The sequence below is a fragment of the Thrips palmi genome, unplaced genomic scaffold (genome assembly GCF_012932325.1).
Source record: "Thrips palmi isolate BJ-2018 unplaced genomic scaffold, TpBJ-2018v1 HiC_scaffold_1, whole genome shotgun sequence".
Classification (NCBI taxonomy): Eukaryota; Metazoa; Arthropoda; class Insecta; order Thysanoptera; family Thripidae; genus Thrips; species Thrips palmi.
In genome coordinates, this window is record NW_023144620.1 from 656,141 (window position 1) to 675,416 (window position 19,276).

Sequence of the window (19,276 nt, forward strand, 5' to 3'; positions counted from 1 at the left end):
CGGGCTCCTCCCGAAGCGACACCCGAAGTCCTTCGCCGGGCCCGCGGAGCCGAAGCCGAAAGCCCGGGCCGCTGCCCGCGGCCAAGCAGCTCGTCACTCTGAGTCCAGCAGCAGCAGCGACAAGTCGTCCTCTGTCTCACTCGTCCACGCGTCGCGTCTCTCAGACCTTCGCCCCGCGTACTGTCCTTGTACTTGTTCTGAATGCTTACTGATTGTTCTGTGTACCTGAATAAACCCTGAGTTTATTAGCCATACCTCCTACTCTCTCTTCGGAAACCTCCCCCCCAAACCCGCACCCTCACAATATACTCCAAAGGTTTTAAGCGTGTAGAGATTGTTCACGCCCCTGGCACCATGCCCGTCGCCCTGCGCATTTGAGTAGCGCAACGGCGAAGCTGTTCCTGTTCGAGCCCTGGTGGGAAAATTGAAACTTTTTTGAATTTAAGGCATACTTTAAGATGTCCTCTTTCCAAAAATGCCCGAGCCATCTCAACAATCGCATATTTAGTCGGAGGAATAGTGAACTACAATTAGCAAGGCAGAGATTCCGGCCAGCTCCGTTGCGAGTCCATTACCCCTAGTCTCGTGGTGAGGACAAACTTTGTCTCCTAAGGTGAAAAATCAATTGTGGGTCACATTTTTGAAAATTCCAAATTAAGGCCTTTAATTCTGACCTGGTGACAAAAGTGCATGTGCGGCCTTTAACTATGGTCCTTGGCCTAAGTTTTGCAGCATAGTAGCCCTGTCTATCATCCTTATTTACTAAGCTGTGGCTGTTTTAAAAGTAGTCTGTTTTGGCCCACAATTGATTTTTGGAACCAGTTGTGGGTCAGCATTGTAGGAAGCTCAAATTTGGATATGATTTGCTTAAATACGAGAGAAATTCACTTCTGAATTTATTTTTCGGAATCGTGAAAACTGCAGGATCTGTAGCACAATGAATCAATTGTGGGTCATATCAATTGTGGGCCATTTCGTCTTTTTGCTTGTAAATTGACCACTTTTGCAAGATATTTTCTTATCTTCATTTATTAAAGGTCCCTGGTTCTCAATAAACCAAGCAGGCACGTTTTTCACTCAAAGAGGAAAAATACATAAACAGGCTAATTTCACTGTGAGACAGATGTGAGTTAAACGTCCTGGATTAGACGCGAAACTTTTATAGTGCGTATTGTAGGGCCGCCGGTGTGGTAGACAATCCAACACCACACCCTGTCATCATGAGGTATTGCTACAGTTTATTATCTATTTCAGTCAGAATATATAGTCTGTAGGGATTGATTTGAATCCTTATAACAGGGCCGGACTGGCCTCGGGTGCCTAGCCCGCAGTTGGAGAGCGGTTCCCTTCCGAGAGCTATGTAAGCCCCGAAATGCGCCCCCTCCCTCCCCAACAAAAAAGCCTGATGGCAGACTGGAAGTATAAGCTAGTGTTGTCATTCGGGGCTGTAGCTTAACATAACCTTCGTATCGTAATACTAAATGTGACTGAGCAGAAAAATGGAATTTACTGTGATACATCAGTCATTCAGAAGCGCAGAAAACAGAAAAAATAGCAGAAAAACTACCGGAAAATTCGTTTAAAATAATGGTTCTGACATGGAAGCGAACGCTACTTTGCCATCACCCGCGCACCATGGCATCGAATGATTTCGGCTGTTCTATGGTAAAATTATGTTCCCTGACCTACTATGAACCAAAATCAGCAAGGGCGTCCCGTTTTATCTCGTAATAGCTTCACGGTGGCAATTTGAAAAACATGCGATTTTTCGCCTCGTTGGATGGGCGCTATTTTCACGACATTTTGAAGGGCCTTCCTTTGAAGCCTGATAGGAGCCGTTACAGTCGTCGCTCGGACATACACGCTATTTGGGAAGACGAAGAAAGGTTGGAGGAAGGTCTACCACGAAATTCAAATCGATTCAATCTCCGTCGGGTCTGCGGTGACCCGTCGAAAAAAATGACCCACAATTGATTCGTGACCCACAATTGATTTTTTACCTTACATTTGCAGAAAATTAATTCTTTGAATATAAACAAATTTGTCATCATATTTCTACTGACATTGTAGATTTTCTGTAACTAAGTAAAAGATTGTCTACCGCTATCTATCTCTCATGTAAAATTTATTCGATATGTTATTGAAAATATATACTATATCATAGTAACGCTCTAAAATCACTAAGCCGTAGAGTAAATTTAAGGTCTGAGAGTGACTCGGAGAGCAATCCATTGGTGGGGGTCACACGTTCAGTTCTAGTCCTTTTAAGCGACTCTGGAGCCCAAAACGCGTCTGGAATTTTGGCCGCCTCCACCGGTCTTGTGGCCCACTGTGCACTGTGCCTCCTACCATGTGCTGCCGTTGCGGTCCTTTTCACCGAACGCGCTGAAAGAGCCGTCCTTGTGCCGGTACGTCATCTCCTTCTGGTAACCCGTCTCCGTGAAGGAGCGCGCCGTGCGCTCCAGGGCGGGGCTCAGCTTGTTCGTGTGCTGTCAAAGTAGGGCACATTGTTTAAAGATGAAGAATCATTTTGTTCACATGACTATGGATTAAATGTGATTGGTATTATTGGGTTGACGGGCACTTCAGCAAAAACCGTCACATGGTGCCCCACCTTCCCTTACGCGGCATTTGCTTTCAGGCAAACGTTACATTGTGCGTTATTTAATCAAGTACAACACGTAACTAAAAAACTTACATTCAGGTACTTCATGATGACGATGTTGGGAACGAAGTTGAGCATATTCTGCTCACCACACCCGAAAGGCATCCTGATGAGTGTGTCCAGGTTGGCTGTGCTGGGTCCGAGAACGTCACCTGCAACGTACCATAATATTTCATTCATGTGCATGGAGGCCTTTACGTCGGGGGAGACAAAATGTAAAGAAATTCCAAGATTGACCAAAATTTTATCGTCATATCCCGAGAATAACAGCAGTTCCCGGGAGGAGGAGGGGAGATGAAGCGAGCGCGTTTTGGGCTGTCCGAGGCGTGCACGGGTAGTGCCGAGCGGAGCTGGCCGGGCCGGCCGAGCCGAGCCGGGCGCCGAGCCGAGCGCCGAGCCGAGCGCGACCCGAGCTCGGCTCGGCGCTCGCCTCGGCGCCCGGCTCGGCTCGGCCAGCTCGGCCCAGCTCCGCTCGGCACTACCCGTGCACGCCTCGGACAGCCCAAAACGCGCTCGCTTCATCTCCCCTCCTCCTCCCTGAGCAGTTCTGAAGCTCTTACCGAGTCCATGCACACTAAATGTTATGGACAGCTTCGTTCACGACGAAAAAGTTTTCTAAGCAGATGAACTTTCAGACGAAAATAACAAGGTAGGTTTACGCCAGACCGTGTCTTGTCGTAACAGGCTTCGCAATGTCTCGCGGCCTGTTCCTCCAATCCGCACCTGGCGTACCTACCTTGGCCTGCGGCGCTAGCCTGCCTTCGGCAGGCATTGGCTTGTCCATCGTCCGTTTTTCTTACTTGTTGCATGCTGGCCCCCCAGACCCCCCTTCATTCTAGATAGAGTTGCTTCATCTACAGATAACACGATCTTGACCCTTGTAACTTTTTAACTTGTCGGGGCTGGGGGGCCAGCCCCCCAGACCCCCCTTTCTTCAAGACAGAAGTGATCTGCCTGCAGAAGACTCGATTTTTCGCCGTTTTTCAGGTGTTTTTCGGCCGTTTTCGGCTATAACAAGGTAGGTTTACGCCAGACCGCGTCTTGTCGTAACAGGCTTCGCGATGTCTCGCGGCCTGTTCCTCCAATCCGCGCCTGGCGTACCTACCTTGGCCTGCGGCGCTAGCCTGCCTTCGGCAGGCATTGGCTTGTCCATCGTCGGTTACTTCTTACGTGTTGCATGCTGGGGGGCCCCGCCCCCCAGACCCCCCTTAATTCTAGATAGAGTTGCTTCATCTACAGACAACACGATCTTGACCCTTGTCACTTTTTAACTTGTCGAAGCTGGGCGGCTCCGCCCCCCAGAACCCCCTCTCTTCAAGACAGAGGTGATCTACCTGCAGAAAACTCGATTTTTCGCCGTTTTTTAGGTGTTTTTCGGCTATAAAAACTGAACCAGTTGGGCTAGGATAGTGAAATTTCGCGTGTGCCGAGCCAAGAACATACCTAATAAGCCTGCAAAGTCTCAGCCAGATCGGCCGAGCCGTTCAGGAGGAGTAGTGTACACAGACAGACAGACAGACAGACAGACAGACAAGACAAAACTTTTCAACCGCACTGGAGTAACGGGCTTCGCTATCGCTCAGCCAAAAACTGAACAACGTGAGCTAGGATAGTGAAATTTCGCGTGTGCCGACCCACGAACATACCTAATGAGCCTGCAAAATCTCAGCCAGATCGGCCGAGCCGTTCAGTAGGAGTAGTGCACACAGACACACACACGCACACAGACAGAAAAAGTTTTTGGCTGAGCGATAGCGAAGCCTGTTACTCCAGTGCGGTTGAAAAGTTTTGTCTGTCTGTGTGTGTGTCTGTCTGCGTGTGTGTGTACACTACTCCTTCTGAACGGCTCGGCCGATCTGGCTGAGATTTTGCAGGCTTATTAGGTATGTTTTTGGCTCGGCACACGCGAAATTTCACCATCCTAGCTCTACTGGTTCAGTTTTTATAGCCGAAAAACACCTAAAAAACGGCGAAAAATCGAGTTTTCTGTCGGTAGACCTCTCCTGTCTGGATAAAAGGGGAGTCTGGGGGGCGGAGCCTCCCAGCCTCGACAAGTTGAAAAGTTACAAGGGTCAAGATCGTGTAATTTGTAGATGAAGCACCTCTATCTAGAATGAAGGGGGGTCTGGGGGGCTGAGCCCCCCAGCATGCAACAGTTCAGAAATAACTGATAATGGACAAGCATTGTCTGCCGAAGGCAGCCTAGCGCCGCAGGCCAAGGTAGGTACGCCAGGCGCGGATTGGAGAAACAGGCAGCGAGACATCGCGAAGCCTGTTACGACAAGACGCGGTCTGGCGTAAACCTACCTTGTTTAACCCCACTGGAGTAACGGGCTTCGCTATCGCTCAGCCAATCACATCTTGAAGGTGCCTCAAACAATCAAGGCTCTCTCTCATAACCTACACGATAGAAACAAGGGGAAAAGTTAGCTTCTTACCGATGGCAGACACCTCCACGGTTTCGGAGTCGGGCACCGTGTTCTCGGGAAACTCGAGGGGAACGATCGCCTTGAATGTCTTCTCTTTGCCGAGGGACACTGGGACGGCCTTGTTGCGGTACTGAGTTTCTCCCTCCGCCTGGAAACAAAAGGGCGATAAGAGAAAAGCGATAAATAAAAAGTTATAGAAAAACCACCGAAATCGGCTGCAAAAGTGTTCTCCGACCTTACACTGTTTATCTGTCCTTTCACTGCAAACGCAACGGCGATACTAAAGTACATTTTTGGCGATACAAATGAGTATCGCCAATAAACGGCCGTACGGAAAAGTAATGCCTTCAGAACGGCGATACAAGAAAGTATCGCCGAAATTTGGCAATACTTTTGGATAATGCCAAAACCACGGCATTAAACCAAGGTCTTGTCCCCTTGGTTTGTTCGACGTTTATTGCCAAATCGTGGCAAAACTCCCTATGGCCAAATTTTGGCGATACTTTTGTGTATCGCCGTTTTGAAGGCAATACTTTTCCGTAAGGCCGTTTATTGGCGATACTCAATTGTATCGCCAAAAAAGGTACTAAAAGTATTGCCTTTGGATTTATAGTGAATTGGGATTCCCAAGGCTCTTTACGCATTTCCGAGTCCTGATGTGTTTCCTGAACAGCATCTGTACATTGGGTCAAATTTCCAGGACTGACCCTGCGGCACTTGTCCCAGGACGGCCTATAGGGCCCTAGAAATCGCCTTCGGTCCAGAAGAAGTCTCTCTCTCTCTCTCTCTCTCTCTCTCTCTCTCTCTCTCTCTCTCTCTCTCTCTCTCTCTCTCTCTCTCTTACCTTGACCTTGAGGGGCCGCTCCACGGCATCGCCGGCCTTGTCCCCCACGGCAGTGACCTTGAGCGCCACGTGGCCCACTTTCTTGGGGGTGATGTCGAAGGTCGCGGAGGCGGCACCCTGCCGCGGCACGGTCACCTGTCGCGTTTGGCTCCCGGCGCCCTCACGGCGAACCCGGCCCCCTAGAAACAGACACCTCACTCGAAGACAAGGGCTTCAAGTGGCAAGTAGAGTATTCGAGTCGTCGCACAGTGGGCCATAAGACCGGCGCGGCGTGTGTGTGTGTGTCCGCTCCGCACTACTCCTGAGCGAGTCAACCGATTCAGCTGAGATTTTGCAGGGTCATTAAGTATGTTCTAGGCTCGCCACACACCAAAATTCAGCTTTCGACCTCAATCCATTCGGTCAAATTGGCCAAAAACACTTATAAAACGGCAGAAAAAAGACAACTGTTTTGGTACTTCCAACTTTTTGCCAAGTTTCATGTCGTTTTCTATGTTTTTGAGGCTGCTGATGACGAAAATAGAAAAAATTCGGACCCCCGACCCAAAGTTCAGTCCAATTGGTGTAAATTTGATGACCAAAATCTGTTCTGTTTTTAGGGGATCACGCCCAATTCTAGGGCTTGTTAAGGTTAGCAGCCTACCGAAAGCAGGCTAGCGCCGCAGGCCAAGGTAGGTGTATACGCCAGGCGTGGATCGTCGAAACTGGCGCAGCATCCGCGAAGCCTGCTACGACAAGACACGGTCTGGCGTAAACCTACCTTGTAGTAGAATGTATAGTCTACAGGACACACCCTCAGCCGTTTACTGACTATTTCTCATTAGCAGACGTATTTCTGTAAGCAACCATAATACTTGGTATTTAGTTCTTAAATACATAAAAATTTCTTTGTAATTTACTAAGAAAACGGTAATATCAGTACAGGAATTAGCAATTACCAAGTAATACTGACAAAAAATACTAAGTATTATGGTTGCTTACAGAAATGCGTAAGCTAATGAGAAAAAGTCAGTAAAAGGCTGAGAGTGCACGTAAAACTACACACTAAACTCTTATGGACTTTTTTATGCATAGTTATGCATGTCCATATGTTATGTATAATATTATGCATCACTGTGTACATTGTACATTTTATGCAGGAAGATGCATAAAATGTACACAGTTATGCATAATTTTATACATACCTTATGGACGTATCTGCGCATGCATAACTATGCATAAAAATGCATAATTATGCATTTAATAACAGGAAAAGTAGCGATATACATCGGCAACTTTGGCCCGTCCCGTACATTGACAAATGTGTGAATTTCACCTTTGTTTACCCCTGACGGATTCGGTCCTGAGTCTGGGGTCAAAATAAATGTTATTTTCGTCATCAGCGCCCTCAAAAACAGAAGAAACAATGCAAAAACGCGAATAAAAAGAATGTTCAAAATATACCCCACTGGGATTTGAACCCGGGTCCAAACTTCTCCGATTCGCTTGTAACTGGCACCGTTGGTTTTTTCTCGTCGCCCCGATTCCAAAAATACCCCTACATGCCCTGCTAGCTGTATCCGTTGCCGAAATCCTCCTCGACCCCATGTACACCATGATGCACCTGCAGCAGCGCCCCCGGGGCTCGGATCGGATTTGCTGCCACCGGGCGGTTCTTAGGGTCACCCAAGGAGGCTGCATACCAAATTTGGTCAAGATCGGACCACGGGAAGTCCTCGGACGAACGGACGGATGGACGGACGCACAGCAGGGATGCCCGTCCCTCCGTCATTTTTTTTTTTACAAAAAATAAACAGGACGGGCCAAAAAGTCCATAAGAATTTAGTGTGTATCACTTACTGTATCTCCGTGCTCTCGTTTTGTGCAGTCCGTGCAGTCCAAAACCTTACCGGTCGCGTTGCCGGCGAACTCGAACTCCCCGAGCTCGTTGTGCAGCGTCACCGTGGCCGTGGTGTCCTGGTCCATGTAGTTGAAGACGATGACAGGCACCTGCACTGTCTCGCCTCGAATCACCGAGTAGGGGAGGTTCAGGGCGGCGAAGAACGGCCTGAAGACCGTCAGCTGCAACGCGACAGCACACTTTGAACTGTAGGAGGTATTTTGAGGATATGTAATGCACTCATCATGCGCACAGTAAATTCTTATGGACTGTTTTATGCATAGTTATGCATGCACAGATACGTCCATACGTTATGAATAATATTATGCATTGTGTACATTTTATGCAGGAAAATGCATAAAATGTACACAGTGATGCATAATTTCATACATACCTTATGGACGTTTCTGCGCATGCATAACTATGCATAACAAATGCGTCCTTATGCATTTAAAAAGTCCATAAGAATTTAGTGTGCGTTCACTGTAAATCCAAAGGCGATACTTTTAATACCATTTTTGGCGATACAATTGAGTATCGCCAATAAAGGGCCTTACGGAAAAGTATTGCCTTCAAAACGGCAATACACAAAAGGATTGCCAAAATTTGGCGATACTTTGGAGTATTGCAATTTGGCGATACTTTGGAGTATTGCCACAATTTGGCAGTAAACGTTGAACAAATCAATGGGACAAGTTCTTAGTTTAATGCCGCGGGGTTTCGGAAGTACTCCAAAGTATCGCCAAATGTTGGCGATACTTCTGTGTATCGCCGATTGGCAATACTCAATTGTATCGCCAAAAAATGTACTTAAGTATTGCCTTCGCATTTGCAGTGTTGCGTTGACTACCCTCAACCTCAGCATTTGAAATTGCGTTTAGATAAACCACCTTAATTATAGTTCATTCTTCAACCCCATGTTTGTAAAATTACCTTGGTCGGCTCGCTAAGTCCCAGCCCCTGTACCGGGTCTATGGCCAGGGCGGACACGACCCACGACGTGATGGTGTCCGGTACGATTCTCTTGAGGGTCACATTTCCGTCAGCGCTGTAAAAATTAATTGTTCGCTAAAATAAAAATGAAAATTTGTGGCAAAAAAGACACAGGTGAATTGAGTTTGAACGGAATACACACGTTTGAGTAGGTCTATGAATGAAGTGTCACGCCGAAAAACAGCGTGAATTTCCCTATAAAACGCGTCGTAAGCACCAATCCCTATGGGACAATCAAGCCACATAACGGCGTGACTCGCTGGTCGCGCCGCTCTTGGCCGTGAATTACCTGTCACGCCTACACTCTTCAGTGGGTATGCCCTGAAACTGGGTGCCTTTGTCACTGACACCACTTTTTAGGGTGCCAAGTCACCCAGTTTCTGGGCACCTTTGTCACTAGTCTCGGAGTGGACAAACCATTAATGAACCTACCTTCACCCGTGGCTCAGAAGCGCCTAAGGTGACATAAAGGTGCCCAGAATCTGGGCACCTTGGTCGGCCAGGAACTTGGCCCCTCTGCATGCACTACCACATAGGTAGGAAAAGTCGTATTTTTGAACTTTATTTTGCATGAATACCATCATAATAGACTCGTAATTTTATAAACGTATTCGTTATTTGCCTGTATTTACTATTTCTATTTAACTCTGAATTTTTAAGGTTAACCTAGTAAAAATACGATCTATACACACTAAATTCTTATGGACTTTGAATGCATAATTATGCATTTTTATGCATAGTTATGCATGCGCAGATACGTCCATAAGGTATGTATAAAATTATGCATCACTGTGTACTTTTTATGCATCTTCCTGCATAAAATGTACAATGTACACAGTGATGCATAATATTAAACATAACATATGGACGTATCTGTGCATGCGTAACTATGCATAAAAAAAGTGCATAAGAGTTTAGTGTGTAGTGGTCAGTATTGTATATCAGGACGACTGAATGGCTCGTGGCTCGGCAACGCAACGCACGCCGGTGCCCGCTAGGTTGCCTAGCGCACAGGCACTCGGAAACCCGTCAGCGAAGCTAACTTACTAATTGGCATAGTTTGCCTAGTGAAGTCTAGCCAAAATGAAACATGTACACACGAAATGTTTTATGTACTTTATTGTCCATAGCTATGGCCGTTTTTGTGCATACAGAACTTATGTACAAATTTGTACGTAACTTCACTATGCACAAATACGGCCATAAAGTCCATAAGCATTTAGTGTATATCTGTGCGTCACTTAACATAACAGAAGAAATACAATACAAATTTGACGATTGTGAGGTCTGACTCGACTACATCGGAGCGGCGTGAGACTCTTCATGTCATGGAAGTGCGGAGGTGGGGCTCGGAGATGGAAGACTTCGACACGCACACCTCATGACCAGAGGAACTGACTTACCCAGCATTAAAGCTCTCCCACAGCCACGTCTCCGGGAAGAGCGTGCGCAGCCTGGGCGGAGGAGCTGCCCCGCCTGCGTCGCCGGAGCCCACCGACGCGGCCATGGGAGGCACCGCCATTCCGGGCGCCGCGCCTGGGGCGCCTGGAGCGCGGATGTCGATGATGTCGTCGACCGCATAGAGCGCCTCTGCAAACAGGAGCACACTGCTAATCCCCGTGAAGGACACTCACTTGCAAGCGCGCTGACGATATTGGGGCGAGGGGTGAATCACTAAGCGTTCTGGTGTATACACATGAGTATATACAAGTACGGGTGAGTGCACCTTGCTTTACTCATGAATTTCACAATTTTAAACGTTGTAAGGCTTTCTTTAGCGTTTTTAACGGCACTCGACGTTACATCGGTCAAAAAACTAGAGAATTTCGCCTTTTTAAACTTGTGAGCACACCGAGTTCAAGAGTGATTCACCCCTCGTCCCTCGTGTAGGGGCCTTACGTTCTGCACAATATCGAGGGGTCCTATTCAGAAGACCTTATCTGGGCGTCCCCCTCCCCCCCTGCCGAGAGAATCTCATCTTAAACGCAGGCGAATCTCACTCAGTTTGATCATACACTGTAAAAATTAATATCCGGAATAAACGACGGATCCTTCGGCAAAAAAATTGCCAACGGTTCCTTCGTTAATTTACGAAGCTCTTCGTATATTTACAAAAACCTTCGTTATTTTTTTGAAAGATCTCTGCTGATTTTCCAATTACAATGGAAATTTACGAAGCACCTTCGTAAATCTACAAAGATCCTTCGTAAATTTACAGGGAACCTTCGTTTATAAACAAAGAAACTTCGTTAATATACACTGTTAAAAAAATCAGTTGTAATTTTCATAACATTGGTTGGCATTTTTTTTCACAAACAATTGTTATGAAAATTAAAATCACAAATGATTGTAAATTGTTTTACAATCACGTTATGAAAATTCATGTCATGTTATGAAAATTCATATTCGCGTTTGCGAGGTCATTTTAGAGCAGTTAAGCAAAAGGACAACTAAGTGTTCATGTATATGAACATCCAAGCGGCCTTATGCCATTTATTGAACCGAATCTGCTTTTGATCAGCGGGTTTCGAACCCGGGATCTTTGACTTGTGGTGCACGCTCTTTACCGCTGTGCTACCACGTCCCACGGGAGGCGGAGGGTCAGCTACTGATGACTCTACCAGCGCCCCTTGGCCACGCCTCCTGAGCTAGTTATGAAATTTACAATCGGATTCGTAAAATTACTATTGTGTGTTCAAAATCAACATTTAAGATTCGCAATTTTCAGAACATGGTTTTAAAATTACCAACAATTGTCAATTTTACGAAATTGTTTCGAATTTTCGCATCAAGTTATGAAAATTGCAATGTTTGTAAAATTCATATCCGTATTCGTAAAATTGTCATCAAAATTGCTTTGAAAATTCATAACTTTTTTAACAGTGTACAGAGATTCTTCGTAATTATACGTCTGGAATTAACGACGGATCCTTCGGCAAAAAAATTGCCAACACTTCCTTCGTTTATTTACGAAGGTCCGCCGTAGATTTACGAAGACTCGTCGTAGATTAACGAAGCCCGTCGCAAATTTACGAAGCCCTTCGTAAATTTACAACAGATTTTGTAAATTTACGATTTTTCTTCGTAAATTTACAAAGAACCTTCATGAATTAACGACGAACCTACGTTGATTTACAAAAGTTCCTGTAGGAAAGAAACATTTACAGTGCACTTTTGGACATTCGCAAAAACCCTTCGTAAAATAATCCGTCGTAAATTCACAACATATTTTTTACAGTGTATAATACCGTAAACCGGGGTAACTTGAGACAGCAAGGGTAACTTGAGACACTTCTGCTTTTCCACCTTTTTGGAGCTGCCACCTGGCTCGGCACATTCGGAGGTCAAAACTGCCCCAGCACTTTTTTTCATACTTGTTTGGAAAGACGATTGAGCGTTTGACCAAACTGGTCAGTTCTATAACGATTTTTCAATTTTAGTAAATTTAACAATTTTAGAGAAGTGTTACAAGTCTCCCTTGGTACTCGAAACACGTCTTGCTGAGACCCAAATGACCATGGTGTCTTTCATTCCTATTATTTCAACATTCTAAATGTAGCATTGGTTTTGAGGGAAACCCATCATTCATCGGGTAATACTGACTTTTATAGAAAATGGTGACTGTGCGGGGTAACTTGAGACACCAAATTTCAATGAATTTGACGGAAGTTGAGTGGCGTAACTTGACGCTGGCACCTCCTTGTAATACAGGGTGGTTTAAAGTAACGGACCTCTCCGTTCTAAGATCAAAACTAAGCCGCATTTGATCGGGAATCACGTTTTTAGACAGTGTAGAGGGTCCCAAGTGGATATGCACCTTAAAGTTGGAGTGTTTTCTCAACTACTCACGGACCAGATGAGACATAATAAATCTTGAAGTCTCAAAAGATGGGGAATGTAATTACCTTTCTAACGAGCTAAGTGTCATTGAAATCGGACTACTTATACTCTACAAATCAAAGAGTGTACATAGTATGCTCTAACTGGAGCATGCCTGCAAGCACGCTCTAGCTAGCGCATGCCTGCCAAGCATGCACTAACTAGTGCATACATGCCATGTACACGCTTCCTGATGCAGAAAACTCCCTATCCCTTATGCAGTAAATGTATGCTTCAGTTAGCGTGTACATGGCATGTATGCACTAGTAAGTGCATGCTTGGCAGGCATGCGCTAGTTAGAGCGTGCTTGCAGGCATGCTCCAGTTAGAGCGTACCATGTACACTCTTTGATTTGTAGAGTAGCCCAAGAACCGTCGATTTTTTTTAAAGAAAAACAACTGTAAAAGTAGTTAAGAGATTTTGAGCAAATTTTAAAAATTGACTAAGAGTTTATACCTTTGCAGGAATGGACTTGTGTACGTAGAAATAACGAAAAATGTCTTAACAGGTGTCAGCACTGTGCGAAAATACCACAGTGAATCCCGTTAAATTTTTTTGCCGGGATTTACTGTAGTTCAGAACACAGGATTTACTGTGCCTGGCTACAGTATTTACTGTACCTTGTACAGGATATTCCGCACTCCACTCCTGTGGTACAGTAAATCCCGTACAAAGTACAGTGGATCATGTAAAAAAGGTACAGTAAATCCTGTACTCTGGACTACAGTGACAGCTGTACTAATCACTACAGGATTTACTGTGATTTTTCCCACAGTGAGGGTTTGATGTGAAATGAGAGAATCGCTGTATTTAGTTGACAGGGTTGGATGTGAAATGGGAGAATCGTTGCGCTTCTGAAGTGCCGTTATCCCTCAAATTACCAAATGTAACATTAATGAAAAAATCTTAATATTAGAATCAAAAATCTTCTAATATATTCCACAAGTAGTACTTTTCATTGAAAATAAGTTAAATGCCTCAGAAAATCAGTATGGACTGGCAAAAACCCCACTTCCGTGAAAAAGCAAAGTGAAACCTAGGTGTGTCTCAAGTTACCCCAAATGACGGGGTAACTTGAGACAACTTTAGAGGCCCATTACTCTCATTTTAGGTGACCCCCAAAAACTTCATGAGGTCCAAACCGTATGTTATCACGTGAAACTAAACACAGTTGGGATTCGGGTTGGTGAGAGAAGTGTTGCGGACACACGGTCCAAATAACGTGCAATATTGTCTCAAGTTACCTCGGTTTACGGTACAGCTTCGAATCAATATATTTTGTGATTTTTTTTCACTTTAATCTGAAGATAGAAGATCAAACCAACATTTGCATGAACAGGGAGGAGGAGGGGATATGCGAGCGCGTTTTGGGCTGTCCGAGGCGTGCACGGGTAGTGCCGAGCGGAGCTGGGCCGAGCTGGCCGAGCCGAGCCGGGCGCCGAGGCGAGCGCCGAGGCGAGCGCGACCCGAGCGGCTCGGGCCGAGCCGAGCGCCGGCCGGCGAGCAGCCCGACAGCCCATGGCGCGCAGTAAATACATCAATCTAGGAGTAATTTTTACGTGCCGCGTTAATGTTATAGGCCTATACTGGGTGAAAAAGTACGAGGAACACGCCTGTGCAAACGGTTTGATCGCGCGGCGTCTAGTTTGGGTTTCCATAGCCCTCCATTCAACTCGGGGGTACTGGGGGGCCACAGTGGAGGGCTATGGAAACCCAAACTAGACGCCGCGCGATCAAACCGTTTGCACAGGCGTGTTCCTCGTACTTTTTCACCCAGTATAGGCCTATAACATTAACGCGGCACGTAAAAATTACTCCTAGATTGATGTATTTACTGCGCGCCATGGGCTGTCGGGCTGCTCGTCGGCCGGCGCTCGGCTCGGCCCGAGCCGCTCGGGTCGCGCTCGGCTCGGCGCTCGGCTCGGCGCCCGGCTCGGCTCGGCCGGCCCGGCCAGCTCCGCTCGGCACTACCCGTGCACGCCTCGGACAGCCCAAAACGCGCTCGCTTCATCTCCCCTCCTCCTCCCTGGCATGAAGAAATGTAATCCGCTTACTCTCGTATCCGCCGCAAATGATCAAAATGAGTGAAATTCGAATGCGTTTAAGATCAGATTCTCTTGGGGGGAACGTCCAGATAAGATCTTTTGTAAAAGGACCCCTCGATATGGCCAACGAAGCCGCTAACTAACGTTGTCTTCCATAAGACTCGCGCATAAACTTACGCGGTGGTTCCCTCCGCACCACGTTGGCATTCGACATGTAGGCGACACCGGCGTCCTGAGGAAACAGACCAGCGCGCGTTAGGAGAGCAATCCAGTGATGGGGTCACACGTTCGGTTTGAGTCCAGCTAAGCAACACTGGAGCTCTAAACGCTTCCGGGAACCTGACCACCTCCACCGGTCTTCCGGCCCACTGTGCGTGCAGTGTACAACTTGACCAAGAAAACAAGGGACTGGCCTTGGAAAACAAGGGAGCCTCCTTGGAATGGGCGCAGGCTTCCAAGGAATCCCTTTGAAGTGTTCCATCTTTCATTGTTTAAAAAAAAAATTCCAATGCTAATCGCATTGCAAGGCACGCCATTTTCACATTTGGCTATTTTGAAATAGCCATGTATTGGACCGTGCCAGTGTCAACAAGAGAAAATCCAAAAAATTCAAAGTGCGCATGCGCTAAATTCAAACTAACCAAAAGAAAAGAGTTCTGGTCGAACCTGATTCAGTTAACACCACGACCACCTCACTCCATCTCGCGACTTAAAGTGCTCATGTTTGCCAAACGAAAGTCACCCGCGTTCCGAAATCACCCCTCCCGAGTTTATGAAGTTTGTCAAACCAACCATCGTGCTGTTTTTACGTTGTGAGTGAGAACTGTTCCACAGAATTGAGGAAAACATGACAAGACAACCGCAGCCTTTAAAAGCATGCCAAGCCAAACAATCCAACCTCAGCAACAATGGAGGGGCAGTTTCAATGCGCGCCTACTCGGTTTTTCAGCCTCGCGATTTTCAAAAGGGCGCAGACGGCAAGCAAATCGGTGCCAACCCACGAAAATTAATTTGATGCGTCGTTTCTGCTACGAACTTTTTACTGGTGACAGACTTTAAAGATGTTCCAACGTCGGAACACCGTGCAATGCGTTAGCATTAGCATTTTCGAATTTCACGGCGTTTTGATTTTTCTTTATCGGCGGCTTTGAATTTTGACGGGTGGTACGATGGGACCATGCCGTTGCCATGGAGATTTTTTTTTTCATGTTTTAACCATTTGCTCAGCACACAGACGATTTCTTGTTACTTTGATGAGGCAGGAGGTTTAGTTTTGAGGAGTGGCACATTTTTGGCTGAGCGATAGCGAAGCCTGTTACTCCAGTGGGGTTGAAAAGTTTTTCCTGTCTGTCTGTCTGTCTGTGTGTGTGTGTGTGTGTGTGTCTGTCCGCACTACTCCTCCTGAACGGCTCGGCCGATCTCGGTGAGATTTTGCACACTTTTTAGGCATGTCCTTGGCTCGGCACACGCGAAATCTCACCATCGTAGCTCAACTGGTTCAGTTTTAATAGCCGAAAAACACCTAAAAACGGCGAAAAATCGAGTTTTCTGCAGGCAGGATGCCCATTGTCTTGAAGATGGGGGGGTCTGGGGAGCGGAGCCCCCCAGCCTCGATAAGTTCAAAGGTTACAAGGGTCAAGATCATGCTATCTGTAGATGAAGCAACTCTACCTAGAAGGAAGGGGGGTCTGGAGGCGGAGCCCCCCCGCATGCAACAAGTTAGAAGTAAGCGACGGTGGACAAGCTATTGCCTGCCGAAGGCAGGCTAGCGCCGCAGGCCAAGGAAGGTACGCCAGGCGCGGATTGGAGGAACAGGCAGCGAAACATCGCGAAGCCTGTTACGACAAGACGCGGTCTGGCGTAAACCTACCTTGTTTATTTGAACAATTTTTTCATATCATTAACGGTTCTCGTTTTCGTTTGTTGCAAATTTATGTTTTTCTAGTTTACGGAAAATTTCCACGATGAATTATCGAAAAAAATTGGAATTATCGTTTTTTCCATGGTTGAAATAGTTTAGCGCAGTTTATTTGAAAATCGGAGAGGGGGGGGGGGGAAGGAATCCACGGACCTCGGACAATAGGGGTTCTTGGGAACCCCTAAAAACCCGTCCTTGTTTTTCAACGAGTCGCGCAAACCGTGCACCGGTCTTCCGGCCCACTGACCTCCAGCACCTCCTCCGGGGAGTACCACCACCAGCGCCTCCACTTCCCCAGCAGGCTCTCCGCCCCGGACCCCAGCCACGGCCTCTTGGACTTGGACTCGTAGCTGAGGCGCTCGTTGTTGGCGTCGGCGGCCGTCACGCCGTTGTTGGCCTGCTTCAGGAGCAGCACGCTCTGGTCCACGGCCAGCAGCGCCACCGTGGCGTTGGGCCGCGCCGTCAGCGACACCTCCACTGCGCGACCCGGCTCGCTGCGGCCCGGCAGGATGCGTACCCCAACCTGCCACATGATTCAGATTCACTTCAATCGACATCACACTTAGTACACACACACTGGTAAAACTAAAGCGTAACTCTATGCTTGAGTCAAGCATAAAGTTACGCTTGAAGAAGTTACGCTTGAATTCAAGCCTAGACTAGAAACTCCCCTATGTACACTGTAAAAAATATGTTGTGAATTTACGACGGATTATTTTACGAAGGGTTTTTGCGAATGTCCAAAAGTGCACTGTAAATGTTTCTTTCCTACAGGAACTTTTGTAAATCAACGTAGGTTCGTCGTTAATTCATGAAGGTTCTTTGTAAATTTACGAAGAAAAATCGTAAATTTACAAAATCTGTTGTAAATTTACGAAGGGCTTCGTAAATTTGCGACGGGCTTCGTTAATCTACGACGGGTCTTCGTAAATCTACGGCGGACCTTCGTAAATAAACGAAGGAAGTGTTGGCAATTTTTTTGCCGAAGGATCCGTCGTTAATTCCAGACGTATAATTACGAAGAATCTCTGTATATTAACGAAGTTTCTTTGTTTATAAACGAAGGTTCCCTGTAAATTTACGAAGGATCTTTGTAGATTTACGAAGGTGCTTCGTAAATTTCCATTGTAATTGGAAAATCAGCAGAGATCTTTCAAAAAAATAACGAAGGTTTTTGTAAATATACGAAGAGCTTCGTAAATTAACGAAGGAACCGTTGGCAATTTTTTTGCCGAAGGATCCGTCGTTTATTCCGGATATTAATTTTAACAGTGTATTAAGATAGGGGGAATGTTGGCAGATGAGCCTGTTACGCTTGATTTCAAGCGTAACCCGCTTGATTTCAAGCGTAACCAGATTACGCTTGAAAACAGAGGGTAATACTACGCTTTAATTTTGCCAGTGCACCTACAGACGCACACTCTGCAAACTTAAGTGGCTATTTCAGGCTTTGCAACCAAAATTAGCTTGTGATGACCAAGTATTTTTCAGATACAAAAGTTTAGGAAGAAAATACTTCGTAATTTACGAACCGTTAACGATTTTAGAGTAGTCTCCAAATTATGGTATAGGGCCATGAAATGACCTCTTTAATTGTACCTAGATGCCCCAAACATTTCTATGAGTGAGTGAGTGAGTGAGTGAGTGAGTGAGTCAGTCAGTCAGTCGGATTGGGGCTATATATAGGTTCTTGATTTCCTTTGTGACCATGTACAATATTGTTCACTATAAATATTAAATTATCATCGATTATTGATGTTTTTTGAATTCAATAGCGTTTTGACTCTTTGTCAATGGCAAACTGGCTTTGAGCCAATGTAACGAAAAAAAAAAACGTTAACGCTAACGTGAAAGCAGATGATACTTATGAGAATGTTTATTGAAATGGATGAATGTGACATTTTGTCAATTTATTTCAAAGAGTAAACACTCGGAACTCTTTTTTTGACAAATTTCTTACACATGGTAATTCATGAAAATTTCATATTTAGTATAACTTTTGAATATCCTAACGTGTCATTGTTTTGTGTTAAACATGTATGCAATGACGGTGGGGCACTTATATGTCCGATACCACTTGTGTTGGATATCATTTTCGTTGTTTCAACGCGAGGATGCACAATTTGGTGGCTAATCACATAAATACTCAATACCCGTAAAAGTTGTGTTCGGTACTAGGGCAAGGCGCCTTGCGGCACGCGGCGTGTCAGCCACATCTCCAAGCGGGGCCGGCCGCCCGGCGCGCCACCCGAACCCGACCTCAAGACAGATAGATAAGCAAGAGTGGCGCACACTGCCGACTGCCGACGCGCTACTTCTCGAGAGGGGCAGGAGTTCGGAGGGGCGCTGCACTATGCGTTCTACGCACTCAAGGCTCATGTGCGTGTGTGTGTAGACTGCTGCGGGGTGTGGCGGGGCGCGGCGGGACGTGGCGTCTCGGCAAGGGAATGGGCGAAGGGGGCAGCTACGCGATGCGTGCTAGCAGCGTCTCGTGACGAGAGGAAGGGGAGCGGCACCACGCAACGTGAGGGACGCACTTCAGGAGTACTAGATAGCTGGGTGTCGAGGTTATACGCCCCGCGCGCAACCCGAGCCCCCGCAGGCGCCCCGATCCATGAGCGGCG

At 46.4% G+C, this 19,276-nt stretch overlaps 1 protein-coding gene across 2 annotated transcripts in view; it reads right to left on the reverse strand.

Moving 5' to 3' along the window:
* Window positions 1–19,276, reverse strand: part of LOC117638929 (pregnancy zone protein-like) — a 77,726-nt gene that overhangs the window by 26,740 nt on the left and 31,710 nt on the right. For both annotated transcript variants that reach the window (XM_034374165.1, XM_034374156.1), the window contains exons 11-19: window positions 16,900–17,175; window positions 14,912–14,966; window positions 10,214–10,400; window positions 8,751–8,865; window positions 7,828–7,999; window positions 5,939–6,117; window positions 5,104–5,242; window positions 2,699–2,817; window positions 2,350–2,489 (exon numbers count right to left, since the gene is read on the reverse strand). In XM_034374165.1, the coding sequence (XP_034230056.1) occupies window positions 2,350–2,489; window positions 2,699–2,817; window positions 5,104–5,242; window positions 5,939–6,117; window positions 7,828–7,999; window positions 8,751–8,865; window positions 10,214–10,400; window positions 14,912–14,966; window positions 16,900–17,175 (1,382 nt within the window). The remainder of the gene's footprint in view (window positions 1–2,349; window positions 2,490–2,698; window positions 2,818–5,103; window positions 5,243–5,938; window positions 6,118–7,827; window positions 8,000–8,750; window positions 8,866–10,213; window positions 10,401–14,911; window positions 14,967–16,899; window positions 17,176–19,276) is intronic.